At 47.8% G+C, this 19,457-nt stretch overlaps 1 protein-coding gene across 1 annotated transcript in view; it reads left to right on the top strand.

Annotated features, from left to right (window-relative positions):
* BTBD2 (BTB domain containing 2) overlaps positions 1 to 19,457 on the top strand; it is a 231,232-nt gene that overhangs the window by 105,514 nt on the left and 106,261 nt on the right. The window contains exon 3 of the mRNA XM_085636939.1: positions 7,896 to 8,052. Coding sequence (XP_085493065.1) covers positions 7,896 to 8,052 — 157 coding nt within the window. The remainder of the gene's footprint in view (positions 1 to 7,895; positions 8,053 to 19,457) is intronic.

Here is a 19,457-nt window from a genome sequence, read left to right as displayed (position 1 = left end):
TACAACATCATTCCAACTGCGCCCTATTATTGATAGGCATGTGGTGAGCAAAATAACGATGGATTAAACCCAGATCTGTGACTGGGGGTGAATGTTTTGCCAATGCGCCACATTCCGTCCATCATCTTGTGTGTTTTGCTGTTCGCCCTATGTGAAAAGGGTATTGCCCAGATGTGGGTCCCGTGCTCACTACGCCACTGGAGTCAAGCTATCCTGGCTGAAGAAGGGTAAAACCCCAAAACCGGTCCTAGGATGCTTGATTCCGGTCCAGGGAAGACACGGCTTGGCACATGAGGCACTGGGTCAAGACTGATTTGCAAATGGCCATGTCTGAACTGGGGTGGCGTGGTGAGCAAAATAACGATGGATTAAACCCAGATCTGTGACTGGGGGTGAATGTTTTGCCAATGTGCAACATTTCGTCCATCATCTTGTGTGTTTTGCCTCTAACATAATCCCAGTCAAGCGTTCTACAAATGTTTCCAAAAGTGGAGGGGCTGCATACACACTGCCTAATACAATTTGTTTCCTGTGTAGTGTACCAGTAACAATGATGTAGCGTCCTTGGGATCAGGCCATGATTTAACATGTGTATACGGGACCCTCCGGTGAATTAGGACTGCCACTCCCCGCGAGCCCCTAGTGAACAACAGCATGAAAAACCTGCACACGTTCAAAGCGGGAGAGACACGGCGCCTTAGTGCCGAGAAGATGAGTTTCCTGTAATAGGAGAACATCCGCCGAAATGCGTTTTGCCTGGCGAAGTATTGCCCACCTTTTTATCTTGTCCAGCCCTCCCCGGATATTCCAACTAACTATTTTCAATGTGTTCTCTTGCTATCATAATACAAAGGGTAAGGCACTCCATCAGGGTGTGACTTGAGGCTGAACTTGACCACATAAAGGATACAGAAGCATGACATAGCACATATACTAGAACTAATCAATCCAATTTCCCCACCCTCCCTCCTACCCCAATACCTCAAAACTTTTGAAGCATCTGTCACGGTAGGGGGTCAGTCCACGTCCTAACAGGAACACGCCAGAATCCCAGACCAATGGATCCCCATTAAACTGTCCCAACTGTGCAATACATTCTCATATATGGAGAAGAAAGGGAAATGTTCCGGGGGAGGAAGGGAAGGTCTCCCAAGGCCCCTATAAAATGCCATCAACCAAATCTAGATATCGTCCATTGTGCTCTCATTTTTCCCGTTGTGGTAGGGGTGAATTATGCCTGGTCTCGATTTCCCTAGAGCTGGATCTTTCTCGGGCCTTGGAGTGGTGTCGCAAACGCGACCTGAGGTTAGATTTCCCCTTTAGTTTCACATGTTTATTGGTGGCTTTTCCAGAGGATGATTATGAGCTGAAGAACGGTGGGGTATGTGACCTGAGCTGCTTCCTTTTGTCCGTCCAGGCAAAGACTTCTTCTTCCAGCGTATCAAAGATCGTGACTGGTATATGACTCGCAGCCGGGCTGGAAACAGCAAGGCGTACTAGATTTTCATATTTCTTTAAGTCGCGCTTTGGCAGCCGAGAAGGACTGTCTGCCCTGCTGCACCATTAGAGTGTATTCTGGAAAAATTAAGATATGTTGCCAGCCGTATTGGAGCTTTACCCAACTGTGTTAAGATCGTATCTCGATCATGAAAATTCAGGAAACTGATTACAACAGGTCGCAGCCTAGACCCAGGTGGAGGTTTTTGCGTCGGGGCACGACGTGCTCGTTCTATGATAAAGCACTGAGATAGTGAGTCCGGGGGGAAGCCATCCTATCAACTAGGTCGTGAGGAACTGCTCCATATTCCTGCCTTCACAACCCTCCGGGAAACCAACAAATCAGAGATTATTCCTTTGGGCTCGACCATCCGCATCTTCCACCCGCGTCGCAAGCCCTTTGGTAAGGGTTTCCAGCAATGATCTTCTCTGTTGGAGGGACTTGACCGTGTCTTCCGTTGCTGAGATCCTGGTTTCAGCCTCTGTTATCCGATCGACCGTGCTGCGTAGGTCCTGGCGGATTAGCATGCGTCTGAACCCACTGCCCCAATTTTGGCCTCCAACGCTTCTCGCGATTGGGTTATTGCAGCCAGAAGCGTCGCGTTGTTCGGTGTGACAGAGGCATGACCGGTCTTGTCAGTTGTCTGGGCCCCAGTGCCTGCATATCTATCCATAGTGCTCTGTTTGGTGTTGTGGGGCTTGTCCCGAGTCAGGGATATGAGGGCTGTGTACACCCGTCCCTTCGGACTAAATCACCCAGTCAGTGTGGGGTCCGGTCTGGATCAAAAGTCGCAGCATTGTCGTCAGACAGAGGAAGGACCTCTTCAATTATTGAGTCCCGAGGCCGGCCACCGTCTTCAGCACGGCAGATAAGGGGGCAGGCGTGGAAGCTGTAGGCACACAGACCGCACCAGGACCCAGCCTGGCCGCCTCCGTGGACTCGCGCCTCCCCGTCCCCCTAGTGGGTGCCCCGAGTCGTCCCAGGTCGCAGCACACGTAGGCTGTGTGTGGGATAGGACCCCGCCAGGGGGAGATATGGTTCAGCAGGGTCATTACTAAAGCCTTGGTGACTCTGCTCAGAGATATTCAGCTCCCCCGGGTCCCACCGCCCCAGATTGAGGGCCTCTGGTTACTCCAGGCTTGTATTGGGTTGTGTGGTTCAGACCGTGCGTCCAGATCCGTGTCCAGAGAGGGAAGTATCCCAGCGCCCCGGTACTATGTGCGCGGCTGGCCCTCTATACTGCGATCCCTAGAGGGCCTCGCCGCACCACCGCCACACAGCAAATCAAACGGCCACACCTCTGTGTTTGGCACTGCCGGCATCTGTCTCCACCACTCCTAGAGTCCAGTGTCAGCACTCAGCACGCATGTCCGCCAGAGTTGCAGCAAGGAGACACCGGCTCTGACTCAGGGCCGCGGGCACATCGCTCCTTCATAATGTCTGCGCGGAACGGGTGACGCTCCACGTCAAGCCCAGCAGCGCACCCGGCACTCCGGTCTCTGTAGCGTTCACACCACCTCATCCCTCAACAGGCTCCGAGCCCTTGATCGGCTGCAGATTAGAGCTCGCCGTGCGGCCGGTGCTTCCCCCTGCAGCGCGGACACAGGTCTCAGGGCGACGACAGGAAGGCCACACGGCAATCCTGCCAGCCCCGGTGCAGTCGAGCCGGGCGCTCTAGGCTGTCGGTGTGCACACCACCTAGGAGGGCGCTTAGGGGAGAATATATGGCTGATGGGGCAGGATTAAATGCAGGATATTAATCAGGGCCTCCGGAGCCCGTCTACAGCGCGTTCTCCATATTGGACCGCTTGGTCACACCCCCTGACTAATAAAGGTTTGAATCGAGAAAAATGGGCAGAAAACCAAAAATGAATATACTAACACACTTCTTTGAAGCCCCTTTAATGCCTGCTTATCTAAAACTAGTGAGTAGATAAAATAAGTGGTTTGTGATCTCATTTGACTTTTTACACCATTCAAAAATAAACTGAGTACTTAAGGGTTTTGTAATATAAAGCAAATTAATTATTTTCAACATTCCGTATATCACAAAACATTAACTAGAACAGATACATTTCAACCCAGATTAACCCTTTGACTACTGTTGTCTACACATCTTTCAAAGTATCTTATCTAATGTTTGCTCAGATTTGTACAAATATTGGAGTCTCAATTACTTGACATTTGTACTTTGTGTCCATGAGCTACATATCCATACGCACATGCATGGTAAAGGCATACCTTTTATGACATTTTATGGACATTAGTCGGTTTAATAACAGACCAAATGGCATGTAAATCTAACCGTTGAAAGAAATCTAAAATTCTTATTTTGTTTTCTAATGTCAAAACCTACTATATCTTTTTTTTTTTTATTTTTTATTCTAGTGTGTGCTCTTACTGATATGGTACGAATCATGGAGCCATTGAGCTTGTACAAAGAACAGCGTACTAACAAAATATGCTCATCAATTTTAAACCTCTTTGGCTATCTTGCCAATACTCCTATAATTTCCAAATCTTGCGAGAAGCAATATAATTAAAAGAAATATACAATCACTAAGGCAAAAACATACGCTTCCAACCAAAATCTCAGTAAAAATTGTTCGGGTACTTATATATTTATTAAACATTTTCATATAGGGTATACAAGCCGCAAGAATATTAGTATTTTACAAAGGAAAAGAGAGTAGGTAGTATGAAAAGATAAAGCCAGTGTGTAGGATCCTGTACATTTCACTGTGCTATGTATCTCTTTAATTCATTAGTGTTTTGTCATTCTAGAATGTTATGGTTACTTAGCAACTTATAGAATTGCCACTGTGTTGGTTGGAGCTGTTGATGGAGCCGGTGCTCTCCGACTCCACTGACCATGTAGCCATTAATAAAGCATATTTATAATTGCTTATCTGCTTGGCTACTACACAATGATAAAGGTAAACCAGGTAAGATAAAACCAAAACGAGGAATAATTAAAAACTGGTAGGCTATATTCATATATTGTTCTGTGTAGGGAGTGAAGGGCATGACACAGTTTAATACAGTGAGACATAACAGTCTAGTCCCATGCATCTCCTAATTTCTAACAAAGTTCACACGCTTGACTGAGTCAGAGTCTGTAATTGTTGGAGTCTGAGGTGAAGTATTGATCAAAAATAAGATGCTTAAGTTGTCTCGTGAATGTGCATAAAAAGCCAGCAGTCTGAATCAAGGGTGGAATAGCATGCTATACTCTAGCAGCTCGTCCAGAAAAAGACTTATTCAGAATGTGTTGAAAATGATGATTCCAAGAAGAAGAGTATTTTAGAGTCTTAGATGACTGGAGTCCAAAAATATCTTCCACTAACTTGTCAGGTAGAGTTGGTGAACTAGGAATGCACGTTTGTAAGTCGTTTTGCAGTTGACCGAGAGCAAACCTAGTGAACAGAGTGCAAAAATGATGTGATTAGAGAGGACCTTCCCCAAGATCAAGCATGCAGAGAAGTTTGAGGAGAGGGAGGGTTTGTGGATTACCTGTACGACAGCATTGCCATAGTCCGTTAGCTGTGGTTCTAGCGCTTGGGTTCTCCCTTTGTAGTCTTTTCTCAGAGATGGGGTTTAATTTTGCAATCAGTTTTCACTGGTGATTTGTACTGCTGGCCATGATGTTAATATATTTCTGGAGCTCTTGAGTAAATGCAGTGATTTGACGTTCTCCTTAAAAGCTTCAATTCTAGAGTGCTGGGATAAGCAAATAATTTCTGGAGTAGAGTGAAAGAGGCTTGTGACTAAATAAGAAGGAGTTCTCTTTTACAGACATAGAACTTGTAATGGTGACAGTCGTCCATACTTGAATGTTCTGAACACTTGAAGCTACCAGAGTGATGTCTTCCGGGAGAATCATTTTCAGGGAGAGCTGCAGTTAATTTGTATACTGTTGATAGGAAATCCATGATAATGTCAGCCAGTAGTTTGCAGTAGAGATTAAAACATACCGGAGCTGCTTCTGACTCCTGTGGAACATCTGAAGTGGGATTAGAAAAAGAGTTGCTAATTTTAATTACTTGAGAGCAGTTAGTTAGATATGATATGAACAAATTGAGAAGGTTGTATTGAAAGCCCATGTGTTCATTTTGTGTTTAGATGAATGTGTGATGAATAATAGTGTAGTGCATAAGGGTATTGTGTCTCTCTTTGGCTGGGTTGGTTGCTAATAGAAGTGAGGTTGGACCGTTTGATTTTGGAGATAGTGCATAGAAATGCTTTAACAGCTTTGACCATAGTGGCAAAGAAACAACTGGATTCTTTTTTTCCCAATTCAGCAGTTTTAATGAAGGTGTAGGATTGGAGGCAATTTTTTTTTAAAAGGGGCTCATTGTTCTCTTTTTGGCTGATCTGATTTGTGATTAGTTGAATGAGGATTTATAATTAAGTTTTTTGTGTGATCTTCTAGTCTGGTGCAAGCTATTCAGGTTGGCCTTGGAAAGATTGATATAGTATTTTAGTAACATCACAATTTTGTAAAACCTTTTGGGCCCGAGTGGTCCTTCTAGGTCACCCACAATGCTAGGGGGCCAGGAGGCAACCTCTTATACCATTTTGTTTCTGTTCTATAAATATATATATTTTTTATATTTATTTTTTTTACATTTTCAGGACACGGGACCGATCCCAGAGTCCTGTAATGGCGACTACAACTGTTTTCTTTCCATCTTTGTTGTGGCCAGCCATCCAGCAACATTTGTCTCTGGATTTTGGCCAGCCAGTCAGATTGTTCAGCAGTATGAAACTGTTACCAGTCCCAATGTACTAAAAGAGCCAATGGAAAAAAGCTTCCTAGCCAATCGAAGGCCCATATACTTATTTTTAATTTGCGGTTCTGTTGTACCACAGTCAATATACCTAGGAGAGGATACAATTGAAAGCCTTAATTCAGGGTCAAAATTTTATTATGAGGTTTTAGGGAACATAAAGTAGATTTCTTAAGTAGCATGTGCTCTAACATTGCTAATTCTTCCCATCCAATACAATAAAATCCACATTTGGCAACTTTCCACTCTCCCGACGACACTGTGCATTATTCCCCACACCCCATTCAAAAATAAACTTATACCTGGTGTCCTGACGCCTTCGCCATACACCTTCTGTAACACCTTGCCCATTCCCCAGTAGTAAAGAAAATGCTAACCGTTCTGCCATGCTCCCTAAGTTCCCTGTTTTTATCTTCGCCCCCCCCCCCCTTCTTGCAGAGGCCACTCTCTGCTTTCAATGAAATAAAAGTCAGTACAGCGGCTTAAGTGCAGCCTCATTGTCATGGCATGCTTTTGTCCTCGCATCAATGCAGAGAAACCCGGTTGGTTGAGGTGAGGTATTGCCACCTGTGTGTCTATGGAGATCCTAGAAAGGCTGCGAGAATGTGGGTGAAAGTGTCCGCCATCATTTCTCTGTTTGACTTGGTCTCTGATGAACTGGGTGTGGTGGGACAACATATGGAAAGCAAGTGCTTTCCCTTACAATTTAGCAACAGGGGGAAATAAACGTTATTTCCCACTGTTGCTTCATCGTAGCAGTGACCATTCAAATTTAGACTCTGGTGTTCACACTGATGGCTCACTGAGGGGGCCATGAATGTTATCATTTCAGCACCCATATTCCTCTACACAAGCCTCTTTCAAACACTGTCTAATAGCAGAGCAACTTTGTACATAGACCTCCCTTTGCATTGCCTCGTTCCGTCATAGACTTCTTGAAAAGAGCAGGAGACATAAAAAAATGTCCCAGTGTGCTAGCGTCACTTTCATTTTGTGGTGACTCGCCACGTGCTTTGTTTGTGTACCCATTGTTTATCTGATATTTTGATGCTGATCTACTAAGAACCCCTTTTTACTAAAATCTTTATTCCACGCAGCGGCATTGGGATTAAATGAATACCCCAAACACTGAATTCTGAAATGAGATCAAGGATGAAAATGTATCGGAGCATCATTGTCTAACTTCATGAAACCCATATAGGAATTGATCCTAGCACAATTCGTCCACTATATGAAACATTTGTGTTGAAAGCATAGTGTCTTTCTTCTGTCCTCTCCTTTTGTTTCACCTCAACATACTCCGATCAGACCACTACAGGTCTCGATGTGTAGAGGCAACAGTGAAACCAGAGTTTCTTGGTGGACTGACCATCCGGTTTTAATTGTTTTGAATAGTCGTAAAATTAAGATTGTTACTGCCACAATCTAGTAACATGGTATAATGGTATTTAGCCATGTTTTATTTTGTGAACAGAGTGGCTTTTTTTTTAGACTAGTAGAGGAAAAAGTGAAACAGTCCTGCTATATTCTAGTACCTTTGAACCCACGTATGCTGCCAACTTTTAGCTGTTCTTCACTCTTAATTCAAAACTATTTTCTCTTGTTAGATTTCTATACTCTGACGAGGTTCAGATTGGACCAGAAACTGTTATGACAACACTGTACACTGCAAAGAAGTATGCTGTTCCAGCCCTTGAAGCACACTGTGTGGATTTCCTTAAGAAGAATCTTCGAGCGGACAATGCTTTCATGCTCCTTACTCAGGTATGTTGACGTCCTCTTACTTCTACACCACTCGCCTATTTTTTCCGAGTCTCCCATGTAGCACATCTGTGGAAGTAGTTTACATGGAAGGGTTGCTGCTGTACACCGTCTCTACCAAAAGAAGATGCAGTGGAAAAGTAACACACTTTGTGTCGAAAGCTGTAGGGATGTGCTGATACTTATTACTGTTTAACCCAGTTTCAATATCCCAAACACACTGCTGGTGCCAACCTGTAGTTCAAACCACTCCACAATGCACATATTCTGACTTTGAGTTGCAAGGAGATTCACCCACGCAGGCAGCGTAATGCACATACTTTGTAGCCTTAAGGGGTGTGTGGACAACGAGCGGTAGTAAATTGTTGTGTAGTTTACCACTGTTTCAGGGCCACCGCTACTGCTGCTCTCCCAATGGAAAGCCATATTGCTGCCTTTGGGCACAGGAATCTCCAAGGATAAGAGTTGAAGGGGCCCTTGAGGGCAGATGCTTTAAATCTGGAGGTGTTTGAGGTTTCAAAATTCTGATGCTTCCTCACTCAGTAGCTGCATTTCACTGAAGTTTTTCTAATGTCCCAACAGAGCTTTTGCCTCTAAGGAGAGCACGTATCTATTTTCAGATTGACAAAGCATAGCTTTTAAAATATGATCTACACATATAACCAGAAGGCTAGCGGTGAGACTTCTCTTGTCTTTGTGGTGGACGGTAGATTTTAGCTTGAAATGCATCTATGTGTCAAATTGCTGCCATGACGCATTTAATTCTAATATACAGCACTAAAATATTTTGCATACTTTTGCGTAATTTTCTTAAAATTTCACTTAATTCTGCGAAAGCAAACTGCATGCATTTTTCATCCCGCCAATGCATACCTCCGCACCCACACACATCCCTAACCTCCTAACCTCTCACTCCTGGCACCCACAAACATTTCTCTGCACACCCTACACACACACCTACATCGATTCACCTACATCCTTACTCCCACACAGTGCCTACACATACACCAATTCTCACACCTCTGTATACTCCCCCCCCCCTTTCACACAGCCTATACACACCTATCTCCTAGTCGGATGCATAAGTGGGAGTCATGATTCTCAAGACTTGTACTTGAAGCCGGACGTATGTTAAGGTCTATATCTCTATTTATTTTCGTGGAGCAGTGAAAGATCAATCATCATCATCATATTAATTTATTAATCTTTATTTCAGTCTGCGGACCATAAGCAGTAAAAAGAGAACCACAATATATAAAAACAGATTGAAGATACTAAAAACCCAATAAGACTATATAAAATTGATACTATACATGTATAAAAAAAATCAATCGACATTCAGTTAATTTTTCAATTCCTAGGAAAACCTTACGCTCCTGCCACAAAGAGAATAAAAAACACGATGCAGCATATACAATTGGCGTCTGGGCGTTATATTTCAGAAGTCTAAAAGCTTCTTCACATCGTCTTGTACCTAAATTCTTGCACAGTTGAATCAACCATTTTTGCCTTATTTTCTTGTACCCCGGACAAAAGAAAAATACATGTAGTTCAGCCTCTAGGCTATTGCATGCAGGGCAGAGCTGCCAGCCCATTTGTTGGTGCATGCATGAAGGGGAGTGTACCATGCCTGAACTGTAAATAGAGTTTCCTGGCTGATGCCGGTCTAATCTCATCTAAACGTGGCTCCAACCTATAGGTGTCCTTGACTTTTAGGAAGTTGTCTGTTTGAGGACCAGTGGCTGAATTTTTAAAAAGTTGTGCAAGTTTGCCTGCCCAATAGCTGTTAACTAATTGTCTACGTGATATTCTGTAGCGGGCTACGTCAGGTTACTCCATAGGCTCTCCCTACCGAAGTTGTGAAGACCTGCCTTAATATGTGTGAACCATGCCTGCTTCCCAATGCCAGGAAGCCCCAGAACCTCTTTTAACTCACTCCTATACTCAGACAATTCAGGTGTTACTCCTAATCGCGGCCAGTATGTTAGGGGTCTACAGCCCATTTCCTCTGCAATTGGTCTTACCCCTAGATTCAAGCGCAGTGGAATGAGTGGGGAACTCACTGGAAGGCCGAAGAGCTGCCTAAAAAAGATGTTCTCAATCTTTATAATGGTTTTTGGAGAATGATGCACCCAAAGTTCTGCCCCTTATAAAGCAGCACCCCTTAGTTGGGTTTTGTAGATCTCTAGAGCAGGGCCTACAGGCTTATGAAAGGTTGGCTGAACCACCTGAGGTCTGAGCAAGCTTGAGACTTGTTTTATCCATTTGTGGCCCCCAATCCATTTTTTGTTAAGGTGAGCTTAAACACATACCAGCTTTTCGACTTAATTTGCTGAACACACCATTTGGAACCTGTACCCTTTTGAGCCTGATCAGACTTGTTAATAGTTGTAATCAAATTAATCAAGGGAAAGTGAAATCCCATTCATCTGTTCTATCCCACCTCTTTCCTTTTCTCCGTCGTGGCTACGATGCTGTTGTTTGAATCTGAAGTTGCACTGTCTCACACAGACCCCTCCTTACCCCATCTATAAACACAGAATGGTTGACTGTAAATTCCCTGCTTTGGCCAGATAGAGGCAAATAATGGCCAAATACTACTGAGCAAAAGTCTTGAGGTTGGAGCCTGCCGTTGGGTGATTAAAATGCCAGATCCCAAACTGAGTGACTGATCAGGGGATCGAAGTAAGAACTTAAGTTAAATTGGATTCTTTAAATTGATTCTATCAGTTTACTAATTTGTTTGTAAACAGGAGCCCTGTAAGTGGAGTGTAACCTGCTTGTTCAACTTTTCAATTCATGTGTGTAAACAGCCAGTTTTTTTTGTTTAAATCTCTTTTATTGAATTTTTATACACAACAAGAACATTCAACACAGCAGATACCAGTCAGTAAGTATTCTAAGACAGTACATAGCGAGCAGGGTACATCTTGCGCGTCAACGGTGCAAGAGGCAGGTTACAAAGGTAAGCATACAGGGCCAGATAGCGAGATGTATTACACGAGACCAGGCTTATAGATCAATACAGTAAGTGGATTGAAAGTGGTTAGCGGGCGCCAGTATAGTAGTGAGGGTCAGGCAGTATGTGTCATATAGATGCCTGCGGCTGAACTAGCCGGGTTGTCATCTTTTCAGAGCAAGGGGGAACTCATATCACAAGGTGGATGAAGTGGGAACAAGTATATCACTCAAGGAGCTCCGAAGAGGCAAGTGTGTTAGGCGTGTCAAGGTATCTTGTGGGGCGCCGCTTATTGTCCCCGCTGTAGTCCCTCAGATTGCATGCAGGTCTGGGAGCCCGTGAGTATTACAGCTCCTCGCTAGGGATTCGCCATGGGGTAGCACATGTCGATGATACCTGCCCAGTCTAAAGCCATCCGTGCATTTCGACATCCGTGGCGCCTACAATTAGTGGTCATGGAAGACCTCTGGTCTGCTGGAAGCTAGGGAAAAAAGGGGAAAGTTAAAATGGTAAGGAGAGTAACCCTCCACCGGTCAGAGGCCAGGTGGGGGAAGGATAAGGGAAGAGAGCAAAGAGAGAAGTAGGGGAGAGTGTGTTATGGTGGCTCCTTGGACCGGAGGGGGCTCGGGTGGGTGGGGAGATGGGCGCTAGGGGTCCGTGGCTGTGTCTTAATGAGTGCCAATAAGGATGCAGATACCCTCCCTCCTCAGCCTGTTTTGTCCTCATAGGTTTCCCCCGTGGGAGTAGGGGGTCGGCGAAGAGTTGAAGGGCTCCAACCGAGAGAGATGTGAGATCAAGGGTCAACAAGTGCGCTCAAATTTAGCATCAGTGTGCGCCAATCTGTGGGAGAGAAGTTCCATCGCCATGATATGCCAGAGGCGCGTAAGCCAGACCAAGGGCGGGGGGAGTGCAAGCTTTCTTCCAGTGAAGCGCAATGACCTGTTTACAAGCAGTGAACATATGAAAAATCAAACGCCATTTTGTGTGTGTCATTGCTTTAAGAGAGATTGGACGGAGTCCCAGAAGGATTATCCCCGGGTCGCTTGGTATAGGGAACCCCACCACCTCCTTAATGTGGCCCAGTACCTCCTTCCAAAAAGTAGTGATGAGTGGGCATGTCCTCCAGATGTGTAGGAAGGAGCCCTGGGCCGCCTGTCATCGCCAGCAAAGAAGGGCTAAGCTAGGGAACATCCTCTGGAGTCTAAGGGGAGTGTAATACCAGCGAGTCATAATTTTGTACGCTGACTCTTGCTGCAATATGCTGTTAAAAATGTGTGGGATATCCCGCCATAGCTGCTCCCATTGGTCAGGAAGAATATCGCCCTCGATATCTAGCTGTCACTGGCATTGATAGGTGTGTGGGGGCACTGTGTGTGAGTGCTGGAGTACTTTGTAAGTCTGGGAAATCAGTCCACGGGACCCATCAAAGGATCGGACCAGGGACTCGAACGGTGTAAGCTGGTGTGTGGCGCCCTCCGTGTAGGAGGGGGCACAAGGCCAGTGACAAATTTGGAAGTACTCCAGGCGCATGGTTTTAGGGAGATTAAAGTCCTTCCTGCACTGGTCAAACGATTTAAAGCTTCCTCTCTCAAACAGTTGTTCTATGATACTACACTCACCTGTGGACCATGACTGAAAGGTTGCTTGGTGCTGTGCCAGTGGAAAGTCCGAGTTAAGTGCTAACGGTGTATTAGGAGAAGGGAATGAGGTAAGTCCGCGGGGTACTGCAACTCTATCCCAAATTTCCAAAACAGTCTTTGTTGGAGTTGCAATATAGGCACTACGATGTCTAGCGCCTCATTGAAGCCAGGCCAGTGTTTTTTGCTTTCGCGAACCGCCCATTCCGATATGTAGTGTAGGTGCGACGCCCAGTAATAGACCAGCAAGTCTGGGCAAGCCAATCCTCCCCGGTCTCGTGGCAGCATTAATGCCTGGTGGAGAAGCGTGGTCTACCCCCTCCCCAAATGAAGGCGATTACCTCCTGCTGGAGGCCCAGAATATCCCTATGGGGGATTGGTGTAGGGAGCGCCTGAAAAAGGTACAGGACTTTCGGTAGGATTATCATTTTAATTGCATTAAGGCGGGGCCTAGCCAAGAGTTGGGGAGTGATTTCCAGAGACGGAGTTCAGCTCTTATAGAAGCTCTACAGGCCGGCCAGTTCGCCTGTGTACATGTGTCTAGGTTGGCTGTAACATTAGCGCTGAGATAGCAGATTGAAAGTGGGGCCCAGTGGAAGGGATTAAAATCTCCTAGGTCGTCCAATTGTTGGGGTGGGGGTGAGATTGAGTGCCTGTGATTTGGGGGGATTGATCTTGAGGCCTGACACTACTTCAAATTGGGAAAGAATGTCTAAAAGCGTGGGGAGGGAACTCGCAGGATCCGTGATTGTCAGAAGGAGGTCAGCAGCGAAGTGCGCAATCTTGTGTTCAGTCCCCCCCCCCAATCGAAGGCCCCGATGTTCTCCGATTGACGGATGGCTATTGCCAGGGGCTCCACAGCGAGAGCAAAAAGCAGAGGTGAGAGGGGGCACACCTGGCGTGTGCCCCTGCGAATGGGGAAGGAGGGGGTAAGGAGACCATTGACACGGATTCGTGCTGAGGGCGCCGCATATGGGGCCGTAACTCGTGCGATCATAATCGGCCCAAGACCTATATGATGGAGGACTGCACTGGGAAAGGACCAGTTGACCCGGTCGAAGGCCTTCTCGGCATCGAGGGAGAGGAGGAAGGCTGGCATATTACGATGTTGAGCTTTCTGCACCAGATGGGCTACGCGGCGGATATTGTCAGCTCCCTGACGCTCTTTGTATGAAGCCTACCTGGTCAGGCTCAATGAGGCCTGGGAGATGGGGGGGCAATCCACTGGGTGAGAATTTTGGTATATAATTTAGCGTCTACATTTAAGAGAGAGATTGGCCTGTATGAAGCACATATAGTGGGGTCCTTCCCTGGTTTGGGGACGAGTGCGATCTCTGCTTCGGCCATCGTCTGAGTGGCAGACCCAGACTCCGCAAAGGAATTAAAAAGACACAGCAGAGGGGCCTGGAGTTCTGGAAGAAAGAGGCGGTAGAAGGCCAGCGTTAGGCCATCAGGGCCCGGTGATTTTCCCAGTGGCATGCTTTTCAGTGCTTTTTGGAGTTATGCTACTGTGATGGGTTCCTCCAGCTGCTGAGTAAAAAAGGGAGTTAATGGTGTCCAGGGGCAGGACGCCAGAAAGGGGTCTATCTGATCCACACAGGTATCCCCCTGGCTATACAGATTGGAGAAGAACTTGTTAAATTCCCGTTGTTTGGCTTTTTCTGAAAAGGCCCATTCCCCTCCCGGCATGGCAATCTTAGAAATGTGGCCACGGGATACCTGAAGTCGGAGGTGGCGCGCCAACATGGAGCCCACCCTGTTACCTCCTCCATAAAATTTCTGTTTTAGAGCCAAGAGGGAGTGTTCCGCTTTATTCACTCGGAGCGCTTTAAGCTAACCCTGAAGTGAGGCAAGCCTCTTTGGCATTAAGAGGGAGGGCACCCTATGGTCTTGCAGTTCCAAGGCTTTAATGTCATGGGTGAGGCTATCCTCCACTAAGCGGGATTCCCTTCTGCGGGCTATGGAGATGGAGGTGATAGTACCCCGGATCGTTGCCTTGAAGGCGTCCCACAAGACGTGTCCGTGAGTTTCCGGGAGGTCATTAGTAGTGAAATATGATTGTATGGCCTGTCGAAGTTCGGCCACATCTACCTGGTCGCGAACGACGTGGGGGAAGGCTCCACTGAGGGGTGGAGCTCGGATGTCTGCCCACATCAGACAGGGTAAGTTCTAAGTAGGCAAGGTCTGAGATGGATATATCCGAAATCGCCGCAGAGTCCAAGGAGCAAATGAGAGATTGGGAAATAAAAAAATAATCAATACGGGAATAAGAACGATGGACATGGGAGTAGAAAGTGTAATGATGCGTTTCCGGTTCCCGGTAGCGCCAAGAATCAATGATACCCAGAGCTTCTATGTCTTGTTTAAGCACTGCGGACATAGCACCTGCTCCGTGGAAAGAGGAGGTAGTGCGGTCCAGACAGGGTCCCATACTAGATTAAGATCGCCCCCAAAGATGATGGGGTTAGGTTCCTGAGAGAGTGAGTTCCGAAGTAGATCGCGAAGAAAAGCATCCTGTGCTTGATTAGGTGTGTATACGTTAAGCAAGGTAAGTGGCTTGCCCTGCATTAAGAGCGCAAAATTGAGGAACCGGCCTTCCTTGTCTCGTGTGGTGTGTGTGATCTGTACTGGAAGGCCTGCTTTAAAAAGAATGGCTACCCCTGCTGTCTTGGTTTGTGCAGAGGCTCAAGATTGTATAGGGAATTAAGGTGAGACATGTGAGAAGTGTCAGTGTGTAAAAGATGGGTTTCTTGGAGGAAGATGATGTCCGGATCTTGTAATAGAAGGTAGCACCAAATTTGCCTCCTCTTGTTTGGGGCATTTAGGCCTTTGACATTAAGGGATAAACAATTAAGACGTGTCATTGATCATTTCGGGTGAAGACATGTATTGGCTGAAGGATGGATCATCACATCTCTCTCCCGCTGGGCTCTGAGATCTAGGCGCAAGCGGCAATCAGGGTGGGGTGTAGGGGAAGCGTACCAACCGGCCCCAACAGAGAATAGAGTAGATTTCCCCATTAGTCCCCAAAAGTTCCGGCCAAGGAGCTAGGATGTTGCGTCGAGTTTGGACTCTCTCCTCAAGAGTCCAGGTGGAGAAGAAGAGAAGATAAAAAGGTGTAGGACAGAGGCAAACAGAAAGAAGAAAGATTATCAACCAACGAAAAGGTCAACTGGGCCATGAAGGACTATTCCAGTCCAGGAGCGGCCCAATGGTGGGAACCAGGGCGGCTCTGAGGAAGTCGCTCCTCCTAGGGACTAAGAGAATGGTGGGGTGGGCCATGGAAGCATCAAGAAGAAGTCATCGTCCGCCCTCCAGTGATTGGCTCGCTTTACTAGCAATAGGGAGGCACAGGGGCCTTCTCATGAGTGTTCTCTAATTCCCTCATCGTAATATGGAGTTAGGCTCTTGGGGTGTAAAAGAGATCGTGGGCTGATGGCCACAGATAAGTGGACAGGAAGTGTAGATATGTGCGGTGTTCAAGTGAAGGAACAGATATCAGTCTCTATATCGTGCATCCTCGCGAACATGCAATACATTTTAGTAGAGTGTCCCAACACTATTCGCTTAAAACCTATCCATGTAAGAGATCGGGACTTGTTAAGTAGGATGAAGAGAGAGTTTCCTCCTGTTACAATGCAAGCATATCTATCAAAAGTCAGTCCCCAGCGCCCGAGCCAGGGGGGAAGGGGGGCCCGACCGCAAGCTCCCCCGCCGAGGATTGCGAGGCCTCCATTGTTTTCAAGTGATGGATGATGTCCTGTTTGGTTTGGAGAGCTGCCTCTTTGACTTTGGAGGATCTTGTGCGAGGGGTTCTCACCCTCGGCCATTCGGGTGGAGAGAAATCTTGGAGTCTGATTCAGCAGGTGCAGGGGAGGAGGGCCGAGACCTGGGCGAGATGTGAAGCAATTGGATGGCTTCCTTAAGGGATCTATGTTTCTTCTCCCAGTGGAAAATCAGAGCGAAGGGGTGACCCCATTGGTATTTGACATTGGATGCTTTTAGTTTATCAATCACTGGTTTGAAATCCCTGCGGCGGCGTAGAGTGAGGGGGGGATAAATCCTGAAAAATTTGAATGTTGTGCCTTTCATATACCAGGTTTTCTGTAGCTCTGGACACCCTGAGGATTGCCTCCTTCTCCATAAAGAAGTGGACCCTGGTCAGTATGTCAGGAACCAGGTTGGTGTTCCCATGCGACGGGGCAACTCGATGTGCACGGTCTAAAATTAGAGGAGAGGAGTCATCATCTCCCCTGACTGCGTGGAGGAGGTCTGCGACATAGGTCATTATGTCCTGCCCTTCCGCTCCTGTGGCACACCCCTTAAACGGAGGTTGTTCCGGCAGTTTCTATTTTCTAAATCCTCCTGCTTAATTTGAAGTTCTACATGTTGCTCCTCAAGGGCTGAGACACGGCACCAGAGCTCCTCCTGATCTTCCGTGCACGAGTCAAGGGTGCGTTCCCGGTCGTCTACTCTGGTGCCAATTTCGGTGACATCTTTTCGAATGTCTGTAAGGCAGGTTTTGACCTCCAGCTTGAGAGAAGATCTCGGATTTTATTTCTTGGAGGAAATTGGACATAAACGCCTGTGTGATGGGGCTACTGTCGGGTGCCCCTAACTTTGCAGCCATCGCGGGGTTCTCCTGTGAAGGCGCCGGGGTGTGCTTATTCCACAAGTCCACCACCGACGTATCCTTGGATGTGGATTGTGCTGCGGTTTTCCCCGTTTTGGGTTAAGTCATAGCTCTGGTAAAGTGGGGTGCAATCCGTTTGAGTGTTCGTCTGCGTTCAACCGGGGGGCCTCTACTGCCGTCTATAGGTTGTTCTACCAGAGAAAGTGGCCCTTCCTGGGAGAAGACAAGAGGGAGTAGCACAGGGCACCAAGAGCAGCTCCCCTGTCTCACGGGTCAGGGTCCGAAACAGGTCAAAGCTCGCTTTTGTTCCCAAGCCCTTCAATATTCCAGGTCCAGATGGATGTGTAGGCTCGGCAATTGCCCCCCCAGAGATCCAAGCATCCCCACGCTCCAGACTCAGATGAGCGTGTTACAAGGTTCTAGGAGGGGGGGGGGGATGGGGCACTGCAGGTGTCCAGGCCCTTCGTCACTCCAGACCCAGGCAGCAGTGCTAGGTAACAAGAGAATTGTCAGATCCAGCACCCAGGCTCTTCTTCACTCCAGGTTCTGGCAGCAGCGGGAAACAATGTAGGGGCAGTTAGATTGGGTACCTGGGTCCTCCTGCACTCCAGGCCCGGGCAATGGCTTCCAGCCGTTCTATGTGGCATTATAGCGCATTGGTTGTGGCTGCAGAGGAGGGCACCACCAGGCAGAAGCACGGCTGTACAGGGTCAAGTGGAGCACCAAGTGGCAGCGGCGGGGGGCATGTCCGGCAGTCTCACCAGGGATATCGGGAGTCTGCTTCGCTATGGTGTAGTGTCAGGCTGGGTGGTTAGGCCGTGTGGGGCCCCGGTAGCAGCGCGGAGCCCCGGGAGTCAAAGGGAGGGTGTGTCCGGGCCTTTCGCCGCTCCAGGTCCAGGCAAGGGCACCGAGCACCGCAACAGAGGCCGCCTTCGCCCGCCTCCCAAGGGGAGCACGCCTCCGCAGCCTGCGTGCAGCCCGTGCCCCATGTCACTCCAAGCCCAGACCGAGTGCGCAGGCGTGCCCCAAGGTCACCGCTCCGCCGGCATGGAGGCCCCCAATTGTGCAAGATTAGAGGTGAGGGGGCCGATGGTCGCGCCAGAAGGTAGGCCTGTGTGACGCAGCGAGGCAGGGTTCTCAATCCCAGCTAGGTCTTAGCGTCAGTCAAATTGCCCCAAATGCTGTGATCTGGCTTCCCCCGCGTCGCCGCAACTGTTCAGGAGGGAGGGGGGCACCGATGATACGCTGGCAAGTCTAAGGAGGCTTGGGTTCGGGGGGCCCAACTCCGTGTGCAGCACTAGACCACTGTCTCTGGCCCTCTGGGGCTGCTTCTCCATCGGGTCCGCAGGGCCATCCGGAGTCTCCAGCCCAGCTCGCTGTCAGAAGCGGGAGTGGTGGGACAGAGACGCACTCCAGCAACACGCGCACTCTCGTCGCTCAGTGTAACGAAGGGCTCGGGCTCCTCGGCAGTTGGAGATCGCTTTCACAGCCTGAAGAGTAGACCTGGCACACATGTGTGCCATGCCTACAATCCACTGCCTATGGCATAGGTAAGCCACCCCTCTAGCTGGGTGCACTATACAACTGGTGAGGGCACATGTGCATGAGCCCGGTACCCCTACAGTGCCTAAGTCCATTCTTCGACATTGTAAGTGCGGTATAGCCATTAAGAGTATATGGTGGGAGTTTTTCATTACGAAATCCACATCACCTAATGGCTTTACTGAACTCTGTGAAGTTTGATATCAAACTTCTCTGCATATTAAACCCACACTGATGCAAGTGTGGGATTTAATGTCAAATGCACTCAGAGGGCATCTTAGAGAGGCCCCTGAAAAACGACCTAACTCTAGTGCCCTGGCTGCTGGCCAGCTGCCACCCCCAGACAAGTTTCTGGACCCCTTGGTTGAGAACCTCCTGCTCTCAGGGTCCTGAAACAAAGTACATCCTGAGCAGAGGTGCCAAGCCTCCTCCCCCAGGTTGGGCATGGTCGCCCGCACTCTTGAAGATGGGGGCGACACAGCCAACCAGAGTGAGGCTTACGCCCCCCTCCCAATGGAGGGTGGCATAATAGGGGGTGTATCCACCTCAAGGAAGGTACCCATTGGTCCCAAACTGTACCTAACTGAAATACCCCTATATTTAGTTTGTAGGGGCAACCCCTAACCTTGCCTCTTTA

Source organism: Triturus cristatus, chromosome 12 (genome assembly GCF_964204655.1).
Source record: "Triturus cristatus chromosome 12, aTriCri1.1, whole genome shotgun sequence".
NCBI lineage: Eukaryota > Metazoa > Chordata > Amphibia > Caudata > Salamandridae > Triturus > Triturus cristatus.
Note: the sequence above shows the minus strand (reverse complement) of the source record. Positions and strands in the feature narration are given on the sequence as shown.